General features: G+C 32.7%; 1 protein-coding gene across 1 annotated transcript; it reads left to right on the top strand.

The window, feature by feature from the left end:
- Nucleotides 1-2,006: 2,006 nt before the first annotated feature.
- On the top strand, nt 2,007-20,253 carry LOC119683281 (lipase 3). The gene is made up of 6 exons (XM_038096923.1): nt 2,007-2,648; nt 5,425-5,583; nt 14,432-14,516; nt 14,586-14,731; nt 19,938-20,091; nt 20,249-20,253. The coding sequence occupies exons 1-6, from the start codon at nt 2,007-2,009 to the stop codon at nt 20,251-20,253; spliced, it is 1,191 nt and encodes a 396-aa protein (XP_037952851.1).
- The last annotated feature ends 39 nt before the right edge of the window (nt 20,254-20,292 follow it).

Here is a 20,292-nt window from a genome sequence, read left to right as displayed (position 1 = left end):
AAAAACGAGTGCTATTAAAATCATTCAAACAATTATGTACAAAACGCAATTGTAAATTTATTATAAACAATTAATAATTACAATCAGTTTTAAAATTCAAGCAACAACAGCTACAGTTACGACGCTAATATTAACTGAATTAACAAATTACAAAATGAGCAAATAAACAACTTCATATGCAAATAAACGTAATACAAAATACAAAAACTAAATAAAACCAAGACAAATGTAAACATGCACTGCTTAAACGATGTTTACTGATAAATTATTGGCAACTGAGCATCATCAGTAATGAATGGAACACAATGAAAACAACAATACATCTGAGTATCAACAACATTACACCAACAAAGCATACCCAAACTAAATTCATAACAGCAATAAACGTTTATGCGTACTGACCACATCAAATAAGCGCCAAACTCAATACAAAAACAATTCTGACAAAACTAGTGAGACTAAATACAGCAACAACGAGAAGGGCAATAACAATAACAATAACAACAATGTGATTATGAATTCGTTAAGCACACGCCGCCTGAGTACGAAAATTTGTGCATCAAAATGAGAACAAACAAAAAATTAGCCGGCAAAATTTGGGAATGCTCTCCCAATTTTCACACCTGTGCGACATAGCAGCGTCGGCAGATGAGCAGCAAGCATTCCTCAAAGCTAAGCTCAGGGCTGCTAACTGACCGGCTGTACGAATCATTTATCACACACTTTCGATCAGTTTCGCACGGCGTATGGTTGTCGTGTGTGTATACCGGAAAAAAGTTTTGGATTGATTTACGCGGGTTAATTCAAAATCAAACAGAATTACTTGAAGAATTGTTTTGTTAAAACTTCAACTGAAATACAAACTGCAAACTGCAAAATTGTGTGTGCAAATAAATTTAAAAATATCATTGCAAAAAGAAACAAAAATTTTAAACTGTTTTAGTTTTACTGGTTGGTGTATGTATATATGCATAGATGGATATTTACGATCTTAATGAATTATTAATTTTGCATTATATTAATTAAAACATATGTGTATAAAATAAAAAGTTTATATTAGGGTTTCTTTTAATATTTTTTTTATTAATTTTTTGTTCTCATTAATTGTCCAGTGCCAAAAAAATATAAAAATATCCTTATCATTAACGTTTATATATGGTAATCCATTAAGAAAAAATGGAATTTTTATAATAATTGCTTTCATAATATAAATAACAATCAACTCATTCTTATTTACACTAAGAAATGTCAAGTGATATTTATAAATTAATTCTGAGCCATTGAATAAAAACTGAAATTTACGGACATTAAAAGTTTTTCGATTTATAAGATGAAAATTTTTTACACATATAAATAACAATTCTTAATGATTTAATGAATTTATTAAAAGTATGGTATGTTTTCCAATCAAACTTTTTATATAAAAAAAAAAACTCACTTATACTTTAATAAACAAAAATATGTTACAAACAAAGCAATAAGAAAAAATAAATAAAAATATCAAAAATTAAAAATAATTTTAAATGTTATTCACAAAAATAGTTCTAACCTCGATTTTCAATTAATTTCATTTTTTTATTTGCTTAATTATGTACAATAATTTTATTGGATATAAGTTGTTTCAAGTGATTTATTTGTGTTCCCCTAATTCCACTTTATTAGATTTTGAAGTAAATTTGAAGAAGACTTAATATTGAAAATGGTTACCTACTGGCTTCTTGCAAAGTATCTGTTAAATACGCGTATATATCTTGTTAAGCGAAGTAGGAAATGAAATTAATTTATTGTCTGCGTTTTAAGTGAATTTAATATAACTTCATTAATTACAAATATTAATATAAATGAAAGCAATAAACAAAAACAAAACAAAGAAAAACTATGTTCTAAATATATTCTAAAAAATCTAATAATAAACAGAAAATATTAATATTGGTATCTATAAATATCTATAAATTAAAATTGCTCTTCCTAACATAAATAAAATAAAAATAAATAAAAAATTTAAAATGCAATTAAGAACGCAAGTGTCGCTCCTTACTTTAATAATAATAACATGCGGCCTTTCACACGTCAATGGAAAGGATTTAGTTTGTCAGATAATTGAATCAAATAATTACACTTGTGAAACGCATCAAGTGCGCACAGAGGATGGCTATCAACTGACGCTACATCGCATCCCTCCCAAAAATCCCAACACCACAAATCATTTATTGCCTTTTCTGCTAATGCATGGAATAATCGGTTCGGCTGCTGATTTCGTGTTGCCTGGACGTTCGCGTTCACTAGGTTGTATTCTACACGAACAGGGCTATGATATTTGGTTGCCGAATGCGCGCGGCACCACTTACTCAAAACGTCACATTGACTTCGATTCATCGATGCCACAATTTTGGAATTTCACTTGGCATGAAATTGGTTACTACGATTTACCTGCCATTGTTGATTATATAAGCAAAGTCAGCGGCAAACAACAATTACACTATGTAGCGCACTCACAGGGTTCCACCGTGTTTTTAGTTTTATTATCGGAGAGACCGCAATATAATGAACGCTTTGCTTCGGCCACACTTCTGGCTCCTGTTGCCTACCTAAAGCATTTGCAAAGTCCTCCATTGCGAGTAATGGTCGCGAAAAGTGACAAAATCGAGGTTTGTATTTATGAAAAGTTATATATTAATTATATGTAGTACCTACACAAGCAACATATAAGTGTATATGGCGTAATAAGAAATTTATTTAAAGAAGATTTACTGGGTCATCCTAATGATTTTGAACTTTATGTGGTATTAGGTTAGATTAGATGATTGTGTCAGTTGGGTTAGTTTACCAACCCGATACCCAATGCGACACCACAGCATAACACAGGACATGATTATGCAAGATATTTTCAATATTGCTGGACACTTCTATAAGAGAGCAAAAGTCATGTTCATTTAAAAAATTCGCACTGCTCTAGGTTGAACTGAACAGACACAAAAAAATATTTTTATTTTTCTTCTTTTTCATCTTTTGCACAACTTCTACAGTATTTATACGGGGTATCACTTTCAGGAAAGTTTTCTGTATAATATGAGTCTAACATATTTCATGCAATTTCATAGAAGTTTACACACCTTTCTTACTTAGCTGGGGACTACAGGAAGTTTATTTTGTATTGAAAAGAAAATTTTAGTTTAGTTTTTTGAAAACATTGCATTTATAGTTCGTTCTGTACAGCTTGTTCTCGTGGCCATTAAATTTCGGAGAATTTTAATAAATATATTCGAATATTAACCTTTAATTGCCAGGCAAATTTTAATTGGTTAAGTCATCTCAAACTCTTTCACCCTGTTGAATCCACTTTTTTCAAACGACAAGTTTGGCTCTAACCTTCTATAAGCCCGCCATATTGATGAAAAAAAAGCGACTTCGAATGTTTCTAAAGGACGTGGATGTGAAGATAATCGTTCCTATAAATGATGACTATCTAATTATTTTTTTTTTTTTTGATATTCTCTTCCAAATTTGATCCGCTGACCGTTGCTTCTTTTGAGCGATATAATCCTTACGGCTATTCTACCGATCTTTTTCTAAATGTTAACTTCATTGCGGATAGGTGATTAGGAAAATTTTAGCAAAAAAGGATCAAGGATGAAGTTTTCTTTAACTAACCTGTGGTTAATGATGTTTAAAGATATTTAATTTTAGGCTTTACCTGTAATTCAACGTAAAGTCCTTTGAGTTTGACCGTTTTATTGAAGTTTTTAAAATATCATTTTAGTTATAATATAGTTCAATTACACAATATTTCTACATAATATACTTATACTTAAGTGTGTTAATAGTCAAGATTACTATCAACATACATTTTGCTATCAAATTTTTAAATCAGCAGACGTTTATTCTATGAGTTCAATTGAGTAGTTAACTAATTTTTATCTGTACCTACTACAATATACTATATATAGGCCTAAGTTTGTTTATTAATATACCAAATACTCTATTCAGAGTAATAATGATAACTACATGATATTTATTTAAAGTATATCTTTTTTAATTATGTATGATATCCTAAACGGATGACATTTTGCTAATATCGTGTAACATTTGTAAAATTTTGTAGATGTCTTAAAGTGAAAAAATAAAAGGTTTTAAGTAATAGATACCGATTATAAAATGTGCCCGCACAAATTCTAAAACCTTGCAACCTTCTGGGTGCAATTTAAAATTCAGAGAGCTTAAAACTTTAAATGAAAACTGTGCAGTGCCTTGAGCTTCTCCTAAAATTCTATTACCTATACGCGAACACAATACTAAAGCTCATTTAAGGAAATATTTATTCTCTTCGCTTGGTTTTTTAACATACAGTCAACTATTAGAAATCCCGATATTATTATTATTTTGGGGAAAATTTGCACTGCAAATTCTATTCATATTGTACCTCATTCAAAAACTATTTCTCAAAGTCTAATTTCATTTTGTAGTCTTGAACCTGCATCACAGAGTTTTATTTCTTTACCCAATATGAGATACCCACCTAGGTGCATTAATCCCGGGAACACTATTAGCACGTGTTTTGAGTTCTTAACTATAAGAGTAATGTCTCTATGGGAAATTCATTGAGGTGAGATTGAGACTTATAAACAGTTAAGTAGAGCCGTCTTCCATAGAAATTTCTGCAAACCGTTGATCCTTCCTTTATTATACATACTTATTATAGGTATAAATAAAGTTGATATGTGCATAATCAATGTCATAGTGAGGTATTTATAATGCTCTGGATTTGAGATTTAAAATTGTTTCAAAGTGAACTTTAAATACCAAAACCAAATAATAAAAATTTATTTTTAAGTGAAATCCCTAGTTGCTTTGAATTTATTTAAGTTTCAAGTAGAAATATAAGTTTTTAAAAAAAAAAATTATTTAAAAAAGATTAAACGTATATGAAATCCCTGAAATAACTCATTGCTAAGCTCTTCTGCATTTTACCTTTTCCATGCAATTTCACACTTAACACCAATTTTAAAGCAATTTACATACATGCATAAATCAGCCAAACTCAGTTGGGCGCACCTACAAACTAACCGACGGGACAGCATAGGACGCCCACACAACACCGCTTTACACTTTGTAAATTTATTTATACAGCATATATATATTTATATCCGTTTCCGCTTTTCATGTGTGTACAAACAACTTTGCGCTTAAACTCGAATTTGAATTTGAATTTGAATTTTATTCGCGCACAAATGCTCACATTTTTCGAAACAATTGCAACTGCTGTTGTTGCTGATCCTGACTGCGCTGCTTCCGCTGACTCTGATGCCATTGCCACTGCTCATGTCGCTGCTCTCGGTGTTATTGATATGATAACCATTGCTGCTCACGCCGATTCGAACGCTGATATTGCTGCACTTACTATGCCACTGAAATGGCTGCTTATAGGCGCTCCTAAATCATCTGGGATTACACGAACTTTTTCCATCGACTGCCCTAACTCAGCTGGGCGGACATCTGCTATGTGGCAGCGATGCACCTACACAAAACCTGTGCCTGCTGACTACGTTTTTGGCCGTCGGTTTCAGTGACTACGAAATGGATCGGGTGAGTTGAAAATTTATTTTATTTGCATTTAATTTCTTCTTTTTTTTTTGGAAATTTTTGGTTGTTTTTTGTTTTGTGGGATATTACGAGGATACTCTTACTTTTGTTATGTTCAATTTTTATTTTAAAACATTAAAAAGTAGCAAAAGTTTTTATTGCACTCCTGAGTGGATTCTTTTTTCCACTTTTGCTCCACTTACTCGAAGTGTTCTTATTTTTTCGCAACATCCCATAGAAGTTATTTAAATTTGCATATTTGTGCGTTGAAAGTAAAGGGAGAAGGGAAAGGGGAAGGGAAAGGTGCGGAAGGGGTTATCTCTGGTGCTCCACATAATGTTAGTGATGCGCGATACACGGTAAAAAGTGTTAGTGTTACATATTTTTTGGGGAAATATTACTTTTTATTTTGAAGTGCTTATGTCTGGATATGTACCGCTCCGAGTTGGCATCAGACATTACAGTGTCACAAACTTTTATGCTTACCACTAGCAAGAATTTACAAGGAAAGTAAATTTCATATAAAAACTTAAACATACCTAGAAAGTCGTTAGAGGCACTTTGAAACTTTCATATTTTGATGCTTGAGAATATATATTTCCAAAAACTTTCTTAATTGGCTTCGGCAAATCGACCTGAAAAATTTCAGTTTCAAAATTGTGCTTTGCTAAACTCAGAAGTTGGATTAAAAATTGTTTAAATTTTTTAATTGGGGAAATGGGGAAATGGGGAAAGAATCGCATTGATAAGAGAAATGTTCAAATAGGAAAGATTTATGAAAATACTTTACAACTTAACAGATACTTAAAAATTAAATTATAACTTTACGTCAACAAAATAAGGAAATCGTATTAGAGGTTTGTGTTCGAACATGATAATTATTAAATATAACCTTTTGAAACATAATAATGAATTCATAAAAAAGATTTCGAAATGTCATGCCTTCGTAAAGGAATTCTATTCACACGCTAAATGCTTGAACTTATACCTTTAAAGTGATTCCTCAGGTCTGGCATTCCCCTTTTTCATCCGTGCCATCACGACAATCAACAGTCCGTGCCTAACCAAACATAATCACTTGAAGAACAGTAAGTACTTTATATCCTACTATAAGTATCTGAAAAGTATTGGCTTGGAAGTCACCTGACGAGCTCTCAACGCAAAAAAGTATTCTTGTTCTTTTATTCCAAATTAGAACCAAAAAATTAGATTGTAGGAAAAAAAAAGTTTTTAAGAAAATATATTTTTACGAGCAAGCTGTTCAATTTTTTGTTCACTTGCCTAACCTCTAGAGCGTAGTTCACACCATTCTTCTGAGTATTGCTTAGAGTGCAAATAGCTTTTCTGTTCTCAGTTTTTTCCTGACTAGAGATTCATTTTGATTATCGATATTATCTTTGGTAAACGATTTAATTTTCTTTCCTGACGATACTTTATTCGTATCGTATGAGGATTAACGAGTCTGCTGTTCTCCTTGCTTGTACACATATCACGTTATTCTCTAGCCTTATGGGTCGTACTCGGTGAAAAAGAAGAACCCGAGTCGTTGAGAAGACTGCTCGTACTCCAAAAGATCTGGTTGCCTTTTCTATCGGTAATAACTTTCTACTATTGCATTTTTTTTTCTTGATAAGAGATGTGGTAGAATTACTTTGATTTTCACTGCCCATCGTAGAAGCCCTTGTAATATTACCCTAACTAACCTGACCCATAGTGGTGGTGTTAATATTATCAAAAATTATTGCTCTTCTGCTTTCAAAATCGACAAGCTGTTCATAACTTATTCCTGAGTTGTTGCAGCAGGTACCTCATCTTTCGAGGAAAAAAGCGCATCGTATGTTTTGGTTGTGAATTTATGCTCTACCTATGAGAGTTCCGCGACAAGTTCGGTAAGCAATTGCAATCACAAGCAAGCATTTTGCTAAAAGAGCGCATCAGATTCGAGTTATCATTCGTACTCGATCAGAAATTTTGTTCGCTTACGCGATATAAGAATGATATTCAATTAAAATCTGGTTAGTTTGGTGTTTATTAATTTTCTTTAATGTTCAATTTAATACGTATAGGAAAGCGAAAAACCATTACGACATTATAAGCTTATTTTTCTATTTGGCTTAGAATAGCTTCAATCTCCTGTACTAAATTTAAACATAAAATTGTCATTAGCCACAGCATAAAAAATGTAGAGTAGAGCAAAGGAAAGGGGTTCAGCTATCTGCACTAATGTACATTTGGAACATTTTGTAATGCCGTTAAAATTGGAAAATTCATTTTCTAATGCAAATAAAGCAGCACGGAACAGCTCGGAACAGCACGGAACAGCACGGAACAGCACTGCACACCTCATCGGTGAAGTGTGGCAGTGTCGTAAATTACGTAAATAAAGTAAAGGAATAGTATCAAGTGGCAAGTAGAGAAATCACATAAATTTTACTTTTATGCCAAACAATGCTAAGCTCCGACCAAAAAACACTACTTAAGTACTTTACGAGGTCGTTGGAAAACGAAAGCGACACTTTGGCACAAAAATAAATGGCAGCACGGAACAATAGAAAATGTACACTGGGGAGTTAAGCTGAGTTAGTCGAAAATTCGAAAGTAGAAAAAAATTAGATAGAAAAGTACAAAAACATATTTTACTTCTGTTGAGGCAAATCCTATTTGCAACATTCTTTTCAGATATACTTATTTTTATTTTATTGCAATAAAGTGGGAGTGTGGATACGGAAACGGAAACGGAAACGAGAACATCGCTACACTAACTAACTGTTAAGCATATGCACAAATGTTTTATGCACGAATTTGTGCTCCTTAAGGCGAGAATAAGCTGCCGAAGCTGGAAAATCACTCAAAAAAGTTAAATAAAAACAGGATACATGATGCGAAGCTAAGATCAAATAAAGCTGAAGGAGTAAAGAAGGCGCAACTGTAAGGCGAGCGAATAAAAGATGTAAGCAAGGTGACTTGCTTACATGACCGTAAAGTTGTTGCCACTTTCAGCAGGTATTATGACGACATTAGAATGCCATACTTATTAGAAATTTACGGCCCCATATGTATAAAAGAGCAATAGGTCTCATAAACAACAACGAGTGTTACATGCGCCTGTAGGCACATGTGGGTGTATCTTGCTCTGCTCGTATGTATTTAACGGTGCTTCCGTAATTTGTTAGATGATTTGGGCTACAATTCATTTGAAGTGTGTAACAATAAAAGTGGAAAATGGCTCGACAATATGTGCTCTGGAAGTGAGAGTTTAAATGCACTACCGGGAATGTTGCTGAATGTTGAGGTTGTAAAAGTTATTGTTAAAGAGATGGGCGTGTGTCAGTATTAACGGAGTACCTGTGTCAACGCATCGACTTGCAAACATTTCTCATATAAAAATTTGTCGAAATTGGTCGCCTCCAATGCCGTTTTAGGGCAATTGTTATTGCGCTCATGTGGGCTTTGTGCGCCTTAAACAAAATAAATCGAATAATAACTTTGAAAAAAGGTGGCACCTTTTGTGCTAAATCGGCAACACAAGTTTCATTGCTTGAGCTTCGGCTACGCAAGTGTTCTGAATTTTTAAAAAGGATTTAGTTATAAATTTCATTATAAACCGATACAAAAATTTTATAAATTCTACAATTTATACATTATTATTTATCATTTCATATAAATGTTCAATTCAACAAATTTTATTAAAATTTAATCTCTGCTTAATTATGTTTATTTAAAGCAGATATTACTTTTTTCATGTGTACGAGAAATTCAATATTTTAATAAATAAACAAAATTTAATTTAGAATTTACTCTACTTCACTGCGTGTGGGTGTTAATTAAAAAATCAAATTTCATGTTATATCATTGGAACTTATGCCATCCATGTACGCCACATTGGAGCCTTCAGAAAATTCGATTAAATCAAATTTATGGCATTTCAAGTTTCCGGAAATTTTAAATAAAACGCAAAATTCTTAATCTTCATCAATATTTATTTTATCTCCTTCAAAATATGCTCCATTAGAAGCGATACACAAATGCAAACGTTTCTTCCAATCATCAAAACATTTTTTATAGGCGCTTTCCGGTATGGCTTTGAGTTCCCTCTGCGAATTCTGTTTTACGTCTTCTATGGATTCAAAACGCGTTCCTCTGAGTGGTAATTTGAGTTTGGGAAACAGGAAAAAGTCACACGGTGCAAGATCAGGTGAATACGGTGGCTGTTCGATGGTATTTATTGAATGTTTGGCCTTAAAATCGTTGATAATGTTGGCTCGGTGCGAGGGAGCATTATCGTCATGAAAAATCCATGAATTATCCTTCCACAATTGAGGCCGTTTACGGCGGATATTTTCACGCAAACGTCTTAAAACAGTCAAATAATAGTCTTTATTGACTGTTTGTCCTTCAGGGACGAATTCATGATGCACCACACCACGAATATCGAAGAAAACAATCAGCATTGCCTTGATTTTCGAGCGACTTTGGCGTGGTTTTTTCGGTTTCGGCTCGTCTTTTCCTCTCCATTCCGATGATTGTTGGCTTGTTTGCATGTCGTACTCGTAGACCCATGTCTCGTCACCCGTTATGATGCGTTCCATGAAAGTTGGATCGGAATTGGCACGATCAAGCATGTCTAACGAGACCTGTCCACGATGGTGTTTTTGGAACAAATTGAGGTGAATCGGAAAAAGCCGAGCGTTGACACGTCGCATACACAAATTGTCCACCAAAATCAAACGAGCCATCTCACGACCGATGCCTAGCTCTCGTGCTATCTCTCTAACACTCACATGAGGATTTTTGAACACGATTTCCTTTGCCTTTTCAATGTTTTCGTCGGTGGTAGAGGTCGAAGGTCGTCCAGAACGCGGCATGTCTTCGACGGTCGTACGACAGTCCTGAAAGGCTTTGTACCACTCATAAACTTGAGTTTTCGATAAAACTGATTCCCCATAAGCCTTTTGTAGCATTCGCAACGATTCTGCACACGAAAATTCGTTCGAAACACAAAATTTGATGCAAACTCTTTGATCAATATTTTTTTCCATTGTTTTTTTCGCAACGCACTACTGAGGTGAACTGGTTTCAACAGCTGCCGTAAACGAACTGTCTGACAGATCGCGCTCATTTTTGGCATAGTAATTAAGGACAGTGCTGCCAAACTACATAAACTTAAAATATCGAAAAATATACAGCGCGCGAATTTTAAATGAGAATTTCCGAAAACTTTTCGGTCACAATGTAAATAACTTTTCTCCTTTTTTGCATTTTAAACAAAAATTATAATTGTATATTAAACAATATTATTAATATAATCGAATATTTTTGATATCTTCTACTTTTTCTAATATAAATGACTAATAACTATTGGTCGCAGACTACTCTGTACAACAAGTTACTTTCCATTGTAATATCACAGAATAAATGTCCATAATAAACCCATCTGAACTTCACACCATCTGAAAACATAAATAATTCTCTTAGGCTACCTAATGAGGCTACGGTTTTTCAAGCTGAAATCGTAACAATTACTGAAACCTGTCCGCAAATTGCAAGTCATTAACAGCCAGGCAGCAATCAAAGCCCTTGAAACTTTCATAACAAAGTCAAAGATAGTAAAGAAATGTAGAGAAGCAATCGACGAGTTAAATTGGTTGGCTGATATCATCCTCATCTGGGTTTCTGGACATAGGAACATCGAAAGGAACGAGAAAGCTGGAACTTTAGCCCGCTCTGGTGCTTCCGTGGATGTGTCACTGGCGGTAACAGTTTATATTATTCTAGAGACCATTAACAGAAGTACCTTCCTCTACTTCCTGCAATTTGCAAATAACAAATTAACATGGTTAACATGGCCCACCTATAATAAAAACAAATCCTTAGAACTCATCAAAAGAGACCGCGTGAACACTGCAAAACTTACTGCCTTTCTTCCTGGTCATTGGTGTATAGGACCACACCCAGAGAAACTGCGCATTTCTTATAATCCTCAATGCAGAAGTTGTGGAAGTCCACAGGAAAAAGGAACCCTAATACATTTTCTCTGTAAATGCCCGGCTTTGGCATCCAGAAGATTTAGGTTCATAGGAAGTTACTTCTTTGATACTTTATCAGAGTGTTCATCTAAATTCGAGGAATTTGGTAGCAAAACCACGACAAATGACTAATTGAAGTACATGGAAGTTGCCTTCGAGTTTACCTTCGGATTTATCTTGTATTGCTTAATCTGAACTAACCATTCAGAGATTAGAATATCAATGAGATCTTGTAATGTGTTTGTAACATCATTACCTATACATGATTGTATATGAATATGTTTAAAGACTATGTACATTTCTGCAGGGTCCTCTTCGAACAGTCATAATGTCAGCTGCTTATTTGTGATTATATTCGCAAAAAAGGTATTGGCAACAGACTTTTTTTCATATCTAGCTAATTCACTAATGCTTGCAACCATTTTTTTTCTGTCCTTTCCGTCCAGTGAAATATATAATCATTGCGGTATTACTAAAAGAAAAATGTTTTAAACACAATGTTATGTTCATTAGTTTCTGATTTAGTGGATATGTGTTCTCGATGTGTTATGCTAATTAAAATATGTAAAAGCTGCAGAAATAAAAATTGAGTTCTAAACTTTTTGTAACTTTTATGCAAAATTTAAAATATATAACTTGACTATAAATTGTAACTAAAATATAATAACAACCACATCCTTAGTACCATAGCAAGTCGTATGTGTGCTTGGATCAAAGTGCAGCTAGGCAAAAGTATTGCGTTTCGGCTTGTGAGTAACCTAACGACAACTCTGAGGCAATGACTGTCGAAATATGCAAAATGTTAATAATTTGGATGCAAGCAACAGTGAAATGTACATGGGCAAGGATGCACAGTAGCACACATGCACATCAGCACACATTCAGATATTGCTCGATCATAAAATCATGTGAATTAGATTCTATCTAACTTTAAATTTAAATTTAAATAATTTGCAATCAGCTTTGAGATGAGTTTTATATTGGATAATGAGCTTCTATTGAGAAATAAATTACAAATAAAAAGTAAGGAGTGCATGTAGAAGGAAAAAACTGGGATATTTACATTGCTATAATAACAGCAGAAGTATTCGTTGCACATTTCCGTTTCCATTTCCGGTTATCTGCTTGTTTATTTACTTGTGTTTACACAATGGCGCACATAAACACAATTCCGAGTTCATATGCATATGCAGGCGTTCACGCTCGCGCTCGCTCCTACACTTAACTCACACTTATACACACTCTCGGAAGGATCTGGAGGGAACTAACCAAAAGCAACCAGCATTGCGTTCGAAATTCTTTAGAAAAAAGTGAAAAATCGTTGTTCGTCGTTTGTTGTCATCGTTATATGGATTCCCTATTATTTGCGTTTTTACTTCAATTTTTTATTCAAAAAGTAAACAGCAAAAGTTTTTGTATAGAAATAATAAACAGAAAACTGCAGCTAAACAAATATCGAATATAAAACTCCACATGGACTCCCTCGTAAATATGCAAAACTCTGCTGCTTGCGGGCAGTGTTTGTTTCCTATATGCTCGTCAAAAGCTTAAATGCACCAATAAAATACTATCAAAAATCCTGGCAAACCTTTAAGGATATTCTACTTTTCGTAAAGCATTTTAGTTTTTCTCGTTTTTTATTGGCTTTTCCAGTGGAAATTTGTTAGATATTTTAATGCGTAATGGCAGTCACACAACGATTGTGTTTTAAACGACGCACTTTGTATTAGTAAAAGAGGAGGATGTCAAAAAACGACATCAGAAGTTTCAAAACTTTGTAAGTTTCAATTGAAAAAATAGATCCATTTTTTTTACAATTATTTTTAGAAAAAATTATACATTAATACATTTCATAAACCCTCACGTCCAAGAGTGGAATACGCCACTTCTTTGATAAAAGTTAACAATATAAAGATTCCAATCACAATATCTTTGAAGGTTTGATCATCCGTTTTAAGTGTGCAGTGTAGAAACTATCCAGAATTATTGAAATATCATGTTATCAAAATTATTTTTATCATCCGTAAAGTGATTCATATCGTGTGCAATAAACACCGTCAACTCTCGATCCAATCCACCTAATATTCTTCGCAGGCAAATTCAGGTAATGAATTCAGTAATGATTATATTAACACTCGCATAATGCTGTCAAGTCCGTACTGTGTTTGTTTGATTATAATCATTGCTTTTTTCCAAAGACTGAAAAAAATTTATCAAACAAACGGATTTGTCATGTGCGATTTTGAAATTACAAAATCCGAACAGGACTCAACCTGGAAATGTATATCTTCGATATATATATTTCAATCTTGATATGTAATCTATACTTCCAACTTATTAAGCCTACTTCAAGTCTCTTAATAGGTACTAACTTAGTGCACCTCTTCTGCACCTATAATAATACATAAGTTCTGTGGTTTTACAAGAGAACTAAAATTGGCAAAATTCGAAATTTGATTACGTTGGTTTCCTTTTAAATTTTCTCACTATTAGTCTATTTTCTATTCGGAAAATCACTACCATTACTTTACTCGTAATTGACAATGAATAAATAATTGCCACTGTTGTGGTCTTCACGAAAGTTATCAATTTTGACAATCTAAGAACCAACTGGTTATAAGGTTCTTAAGGTAAACAAATTTCGATTAAGTAGGTCATTTTAATCGCTTCTCACCACTTATCATTTTCTAACTTGAGAATGTAGCTCAATAGCCACCACTACTAACTATTAAGTATCTTACTTAAACAAAACAAATAAGTGACAATATAAATTAATAATTAAAACAAATGCTCAACATCATCTAATGGATACGCAATATTTTAAGGCACTCTTCCCACGAATATTTGAGACGACTCCGGCAGGGATATCACGAAAGCAGTTTCAACATTTTTCCCAACTTATAATTTCAGGTAAAAATAGTCTTCGGATATCTACATCTATATCTATACCTATTTTTCTTGTTTTTCTTGAAATTTAAGGCAAGTTCCAACAGTTCGATTACAAATCGAAAGCAGAAAACTATCGTCACTACAAGCGCAAAACTCCGCCGGAGTACAATTTGAGGAATGTACGTGTGCCGCTGCAGTTATTCTATGGCAGCCGTGATTTACTGATGGCGAAGCAGGTGAGTCAATCATCTGGTTAGGTGAAATAAAGAGGTTGTAAATTGGGGCAAACTTTTAGATTTGTAAGTTTTAGCATATTTGAGTTAACTAACTTACTTTGAAAATGTAACATATACAAGTACGTCATTCCCCACTTACTTTCAAGTTTCGATCGAGCGGCGCTAGCACCCAATCAAGCGAGAAATTAGGAAGTCAATAAAGTTAGCAACAACACTAAGTAATTGGCCAACTATGATTCTTCACTTTAAACTTCAATTTTCTTTATGCCAATGTGTAAATATTGAAAAAGATGTGTTAAGCGGTTTGTTTTAGAGGTAAAAAGTTTAAGTTTGAAAGATAATTTAACTTTACTGAAATTGAAGCTTTTTCTCCGAAATGAATTGAAAATATTTTAAAAGGAAAAATAAGTATTTTTTATATGAATTTTAAATAAATATGCAATAAATTTATTATTCATTCAACCATTTAGTTTAAAAAGTTTTAATTAGAAACAACAAAAATTAACACAGTAGAAGACATTTATGTAAGAAAATGAATCCTCTTACAGTGAGCGTTCACACAATTAACGAATTGTTGTTCTTACCTCACTAATTGAGCAGCAATTAATCGCATTTCCTGATCTACTACACTATTTATTAATCAATTTTTTTTATTAAGATAGGTTCATCGCACTAAACGACTCATTACGAAAGAATTCTGCGGCAGGGGCCGAAAATACTATAATAATTATTTCACCAATTTTCAAGAAAAAATACAGCACCAAAAACTTGTCTGAAATCTTACTTAAAAATAGCTAATTTAACTTTCATCCTTAATTTTACACACGCTATATATATATATATATATATATGTATATATACCTTTTAAAATAAAACTCAAAGAATAATAATTAAATTTGTTTTATATTATATTTTTCAAAAATAATTGTTATAACTCACACACTCTGCTAGCCAGATTATCATAAGACAACGTGGCTCTCTCGTGATGAATCATCACCGATCCAGATTAATCATTTCACGATTGCCGTAATGCACGCTTCAAGTGTGCTGTACGTACGTGCATTCCGTGGTCCAAATATCGACTCAGACCACTACCTTGTCGCCGCCGTATGGATGAGCCGAAATACCACCATCACCATCTACACTTCCGTAGACAGAAAAAACGACGTCGGTAAGCTGCGATAACGAAAGACATCTTGAAATCTCAGTACCATCTGTACTATTTTGAGGAAAGGCTACCCGACGATATGCGCCAACTATCGCGAACCGAACCTAATACTTGTCGGGTACAAGGTTGTTTCAACTGTATTGTGTGAAAGGTTGAACCCAAGTGCCAACTTACTGATTGGGTCTCATCAATGCGACTTTCTATCTGGTTGCTCTACCATTTACCAAATGTTCACACTGCGACAAATGCTAGAAAAAGGCCACGAACACAACATCGATACCCACCATTTTTTTTTGTCCACTATAAAGCATCTCTGCACCCATCCATTAAGGTAGAGTCGAGTCTTTCTGAATTTTTTGATACCATGCAATCGCCAGACAAGTTGAACCCTTATTATGTGACCTGTTGAAATTTAATAATCATGCTCATGGCAGGTTCATCGTAATGGTGCAATATTCTACAGAGGTGTCTAGAACAATTATGACATCGACATCATTGGGCATAGCATGTGAGATGTTTCTGATGCCTATTCTGCGGTGATTGAGGGCAAAACCGATCGGCTACTGGTAAAAGTGTATGTCGCTCGGACAGACTGAGTAAAAAATTGGGATATAAAGCTCTCTCTCTCAGCCAACAAAACTCACGTTCTATAGGTGACTCCTTCTACCTGTGCTGGTGTATAGCACAGAAGCATTGACGCTATTACAAAACGAAGAAGACACAGTGATACTCTACAAGTTACTGAAGACTACTACATCCGAATGAACCATGAGCTGCAATGGCCTTATTATAACAATGACAAAATATAGGAAATTAACATCCAGCGGCTTCACTGGTTTGGTGATGTCATGAAAATGGATAACGATGTTTCAACAAAAAAGTGTTTGAAGCGGCAGCTGGAGGAGGAAGGCATAAAGGTAGATCGTGTCTTCGGTGGAGTGATCAACTTGAGAAAACACGAACTGGAAAAGGCTCGAACGCAACAGAAGTGCCTGGATAGTAGTATTGTGTCACACCAAACGTCAATAACTTGTTACTATGGCCAATTAAGTGATCAAATAACTATTTTAATGTTTTCACTTAGTCTTACCAAACCCTTCTAACATATTTTTATATTCATGTTTTTAAATTTTTTATTTAAAATGGCACAAATTGCTATTTATTTATCGAGTAAAATACAATAGTCTAAACATACAATACTATAAATAATTATAATATATGTGAAACTGCAAACTTTATTTTTGTTTGCTTTCCTTTTAATGTTATATCAACGTTAGCTGATTTACAACAATAAACATATACATTGTCTCTTTTACGCAAACTATTGCTATTTCTTTCTCTTCTTAACCAAAAAATGAATAATTAATTTAATCTGAATTCCGAACTGTTTGCACAGAAAAACAGAACAATATTTGTGACAGAAAAACTAAATTAATTCTTATGTTTGCCGTTACATTTTCGTTTCAATATTCAAATGATGTGCGTGAAGATAGCGACGATAATAAGTCCAAAACGGAATTGGAACATTTTGGAGTGCTTGAACGATGTAATATATTTGAATGAAGGAAAAATTGATTATTTTATCGAAATTAATGCAGTAAAAAGCATTTTTAAGTAGAAAATTTAAATAATATGCTATTTCAATCCCACTTTTATGTTCAAATAATACAATTTGCATATAAAATTAAAAAAAACGGTCACTAATTTATTAATAACTTTCAAACCCTTCTCGGACGTGGAAACTTTACAACGTTAAGAGGTGACGGAGAAAGTATGAAAAATCTTCTCCTATCCAACTTTTTTTGATAAATAAATAAAAGTAGTTGGTTTTTTAAGTCCTAGTTTGTAATTACACTTGCTAGGCAGTTTAAAAACCGTTATTGCGCATTTTTCGATGTGAAAATTATAGGTTTTTATTCTCCACATATAACAGTATTCATAAAATTCGCCATATGTAAATGCAAACTGACATGAAAATACGTATATGTGAACAGTCCACCACAAAAAGTCCCTCAACAATTCACTTCAACTGGTGAGATACAGATACAAAACTAATGTAGGAGACATGTGGAAGGCTGAGGCGCTGCTTCTCACGCGAGCAGCACTGTCTCCTGACCGCTTCACGATGATGTTAAGATTTATTCCATTTGATAATGAAAACACAAGTGCAGAATATATGAGAAGAGATAAACCTACACCAACACGAACATCTGAACAATATTGAACAGAAATTTGAAAAAAGCTTACGAACCATATGACTGCATAACTGTCGACGAACAATTATTTTTCTATTCAGAGGTCGTACTAAATTTACACAATATGTACCCTCCAAGCCGGCTTGTGATGAATCAAACGCCTACCCTTTACAAATTGTCCCAATTTTTTTCTAAAATTTCAAGAATATCATCTAGAGCAATAGTGTAGAGAACTTTTAAAATTTCAGGCCGCTGCGGTATAGGCAAAAAAGTTATTGCAATTGGAAAGTGCAAAAGTTATCTATCCCGTCCTACTGGGGTTAAAGAAGAAATAACCCCTCATTTAAGGTAAACATCTTTATAACTTGTTCTGGGACAAAGTGATGGATGTCATCTCTAAGTTCTAATTAATTAAAATCTTGTTACTTAACAAAAAATAATGAAATAAAAATAATTTAATAATAGAAAATATATACCTTTGTTTTATATATAATATATACATAATATATTACAAAAAAATGGCATTTCTAGTTTCATTAATAAATTATTGACCGCATCTTTTTGGGTTGATTTTTCTTTTACATGCAAACTACATCATTTAGACATAAAAGTTGGATAGAAATAGCAAATTATTTAAATTTTCTGCTTAAATATGCATTTTACTGCATTTATTTTAATAAAATAATTAATTTTTCTTTTATTAAAATTTTTATTAAACTTTTCAAGCTGCAAAACTTGAAACTTTTCTTATTACAAAACTAATTTAACTTTTATAGTTTTATAGTTCAATGCATAATTTAATAACAATATCGCTTGCCGCTGTATCCTTATATATTCTATAAATGGTCTACATTAAGAACTATCCACTATGTATTATGTGCATAACAATGCGAAAGAATTCTAGTCAGAACTTTGTGTGGTACTTGAATAGTACTTACAAATTCGCATTACCACATTTAAACTTTACTATTACAACAAATTTAAATTAATTTAGTTTATTGTTTTATATACAGGATACTTAACGAAAATTTTATAGTTTCATTACCACTTGAAATGTGTGAAACTCGCTGTATAAAATGTGGAACGTACTGGAATGGAACACAATATAAACAAAACAAATTAAAGTGTAAAACACAGTGTTGCCATCGTCGTATGTTTAATGAAAGACATTCGTTCTACGAAAGTTTATTTTATGCAAAAATGTTTGTATAAACAGAATTTAATTTAAATCTTCTATCAAAGCGAATTTAAAAAAATTAACTTGAAAATTATTAAAATACTGAAACTAGCTTCTAAATCAGTTATCTTTAAATCTATATAAAAAAATGTGTGCAATGCTATTCCAGACAGTTAGCAATTGAATTAGTAAGTTTTATATTAATTAGTATTTGATAACTAAATTACTTGAATTTATTGAGCTCAATAGATTGATATTTAAAACAAGATTATATAACATAGATACATTTTAGTAAAACTTACCACGTATCTGTTGTAAAGATAGAGAATATCTGCTTACTAATTATTTATCGTATCCACGAACTAAAGTTTACCAACTTGCTTGTGTAATGTTGTCTTGCACTGGGGCCTTTGAGATGTATTGTTTCAAGACAGCAGACCTAATTCATTTTAATGTACGTATATTAGATTACCTGACAATCGCAGAATCCGAGCAGATATTGTATAGCATAGTTTATTAAATACTAGTTTTTAATGTATGAAATTCGTTTGAAAATAAAAAAATATAAAAAATATTTTTGGCATCTTTTTAACTTTTAATTTAAATACATATATCTAGAAACATATAAATAAAACAATTATTAATATTGATTTTCACTTCTCCTAGGATGTTATCTTACTAACACAACAACTCAAGAACACACAATACACACTAAATGAACTGCGTGGATTCAATCACATCGATTTGCTGTACTCTACGGAAGCACCACGATTTATATATAAAAAAATTATAAGCAATACAAAACAATTTTATAGTATGTATGAAAATATATAGATTTTAAAAAAATAGATTTAGTAAAATAAAATTAAGTAAGCATTTAGTAATTTGGTTCAAAATAATTTAATTTACGTTTACGTTTCTTAAATCCTCGTACAATAGATAAGTGCAAATAACACGAATTTTTTGTTTGATCTAAGATTAACAGTATTTTACAGTAAAGATTCGCAAGTGCTAGTATACA

Source organism: Teleopsis dalmanni, chromosome 2, assembly GCF_002237135.1.
Source record: "Teleopsis dalmanni isolate 2A chromosome 2, ASM223713v2, whole genome shotgun sequence".
Classification (NCBI taxonomy): Eukaryota; Metazoa; Arthropoda; class Insecta; order Diptera; family Diopsidae; genus Teleopsis; species Teleopsis dalmanni.
The sequence above is the reverse complement of the archived record's forward strand: the minus strand, read 5'-3'. Positions and strand labels throughout refer to the sequence as shown.

What these genes read in the sequence shown, in the direction of transcription:
- LOC119683281 (XM_038096923.1), top strand. Translation starts at nt 2,007, where the DNA reads ATGCAATTAAGAACGCAAGTGTCGCTCCTTACTTTAATAATAATAACA. An exon ending in TTCCCAACTTATAATTTCAG is followed by an intron (nt 14,517 to 14,585) that starts GTAAAAATAGTC and finishes TTGAAATTTAAG; the next exon opens with GCAAGTTCCAACAGTTCGAT. An exon ending in ATTTACTGATGGCGAAGCAG is followed by an intron (nt 14,732 to 19,937) that starts GTGAGTCAATCA and finishes CACTTCTCCTAG; the next exon opens with GATGTTATCTTACTAACACA.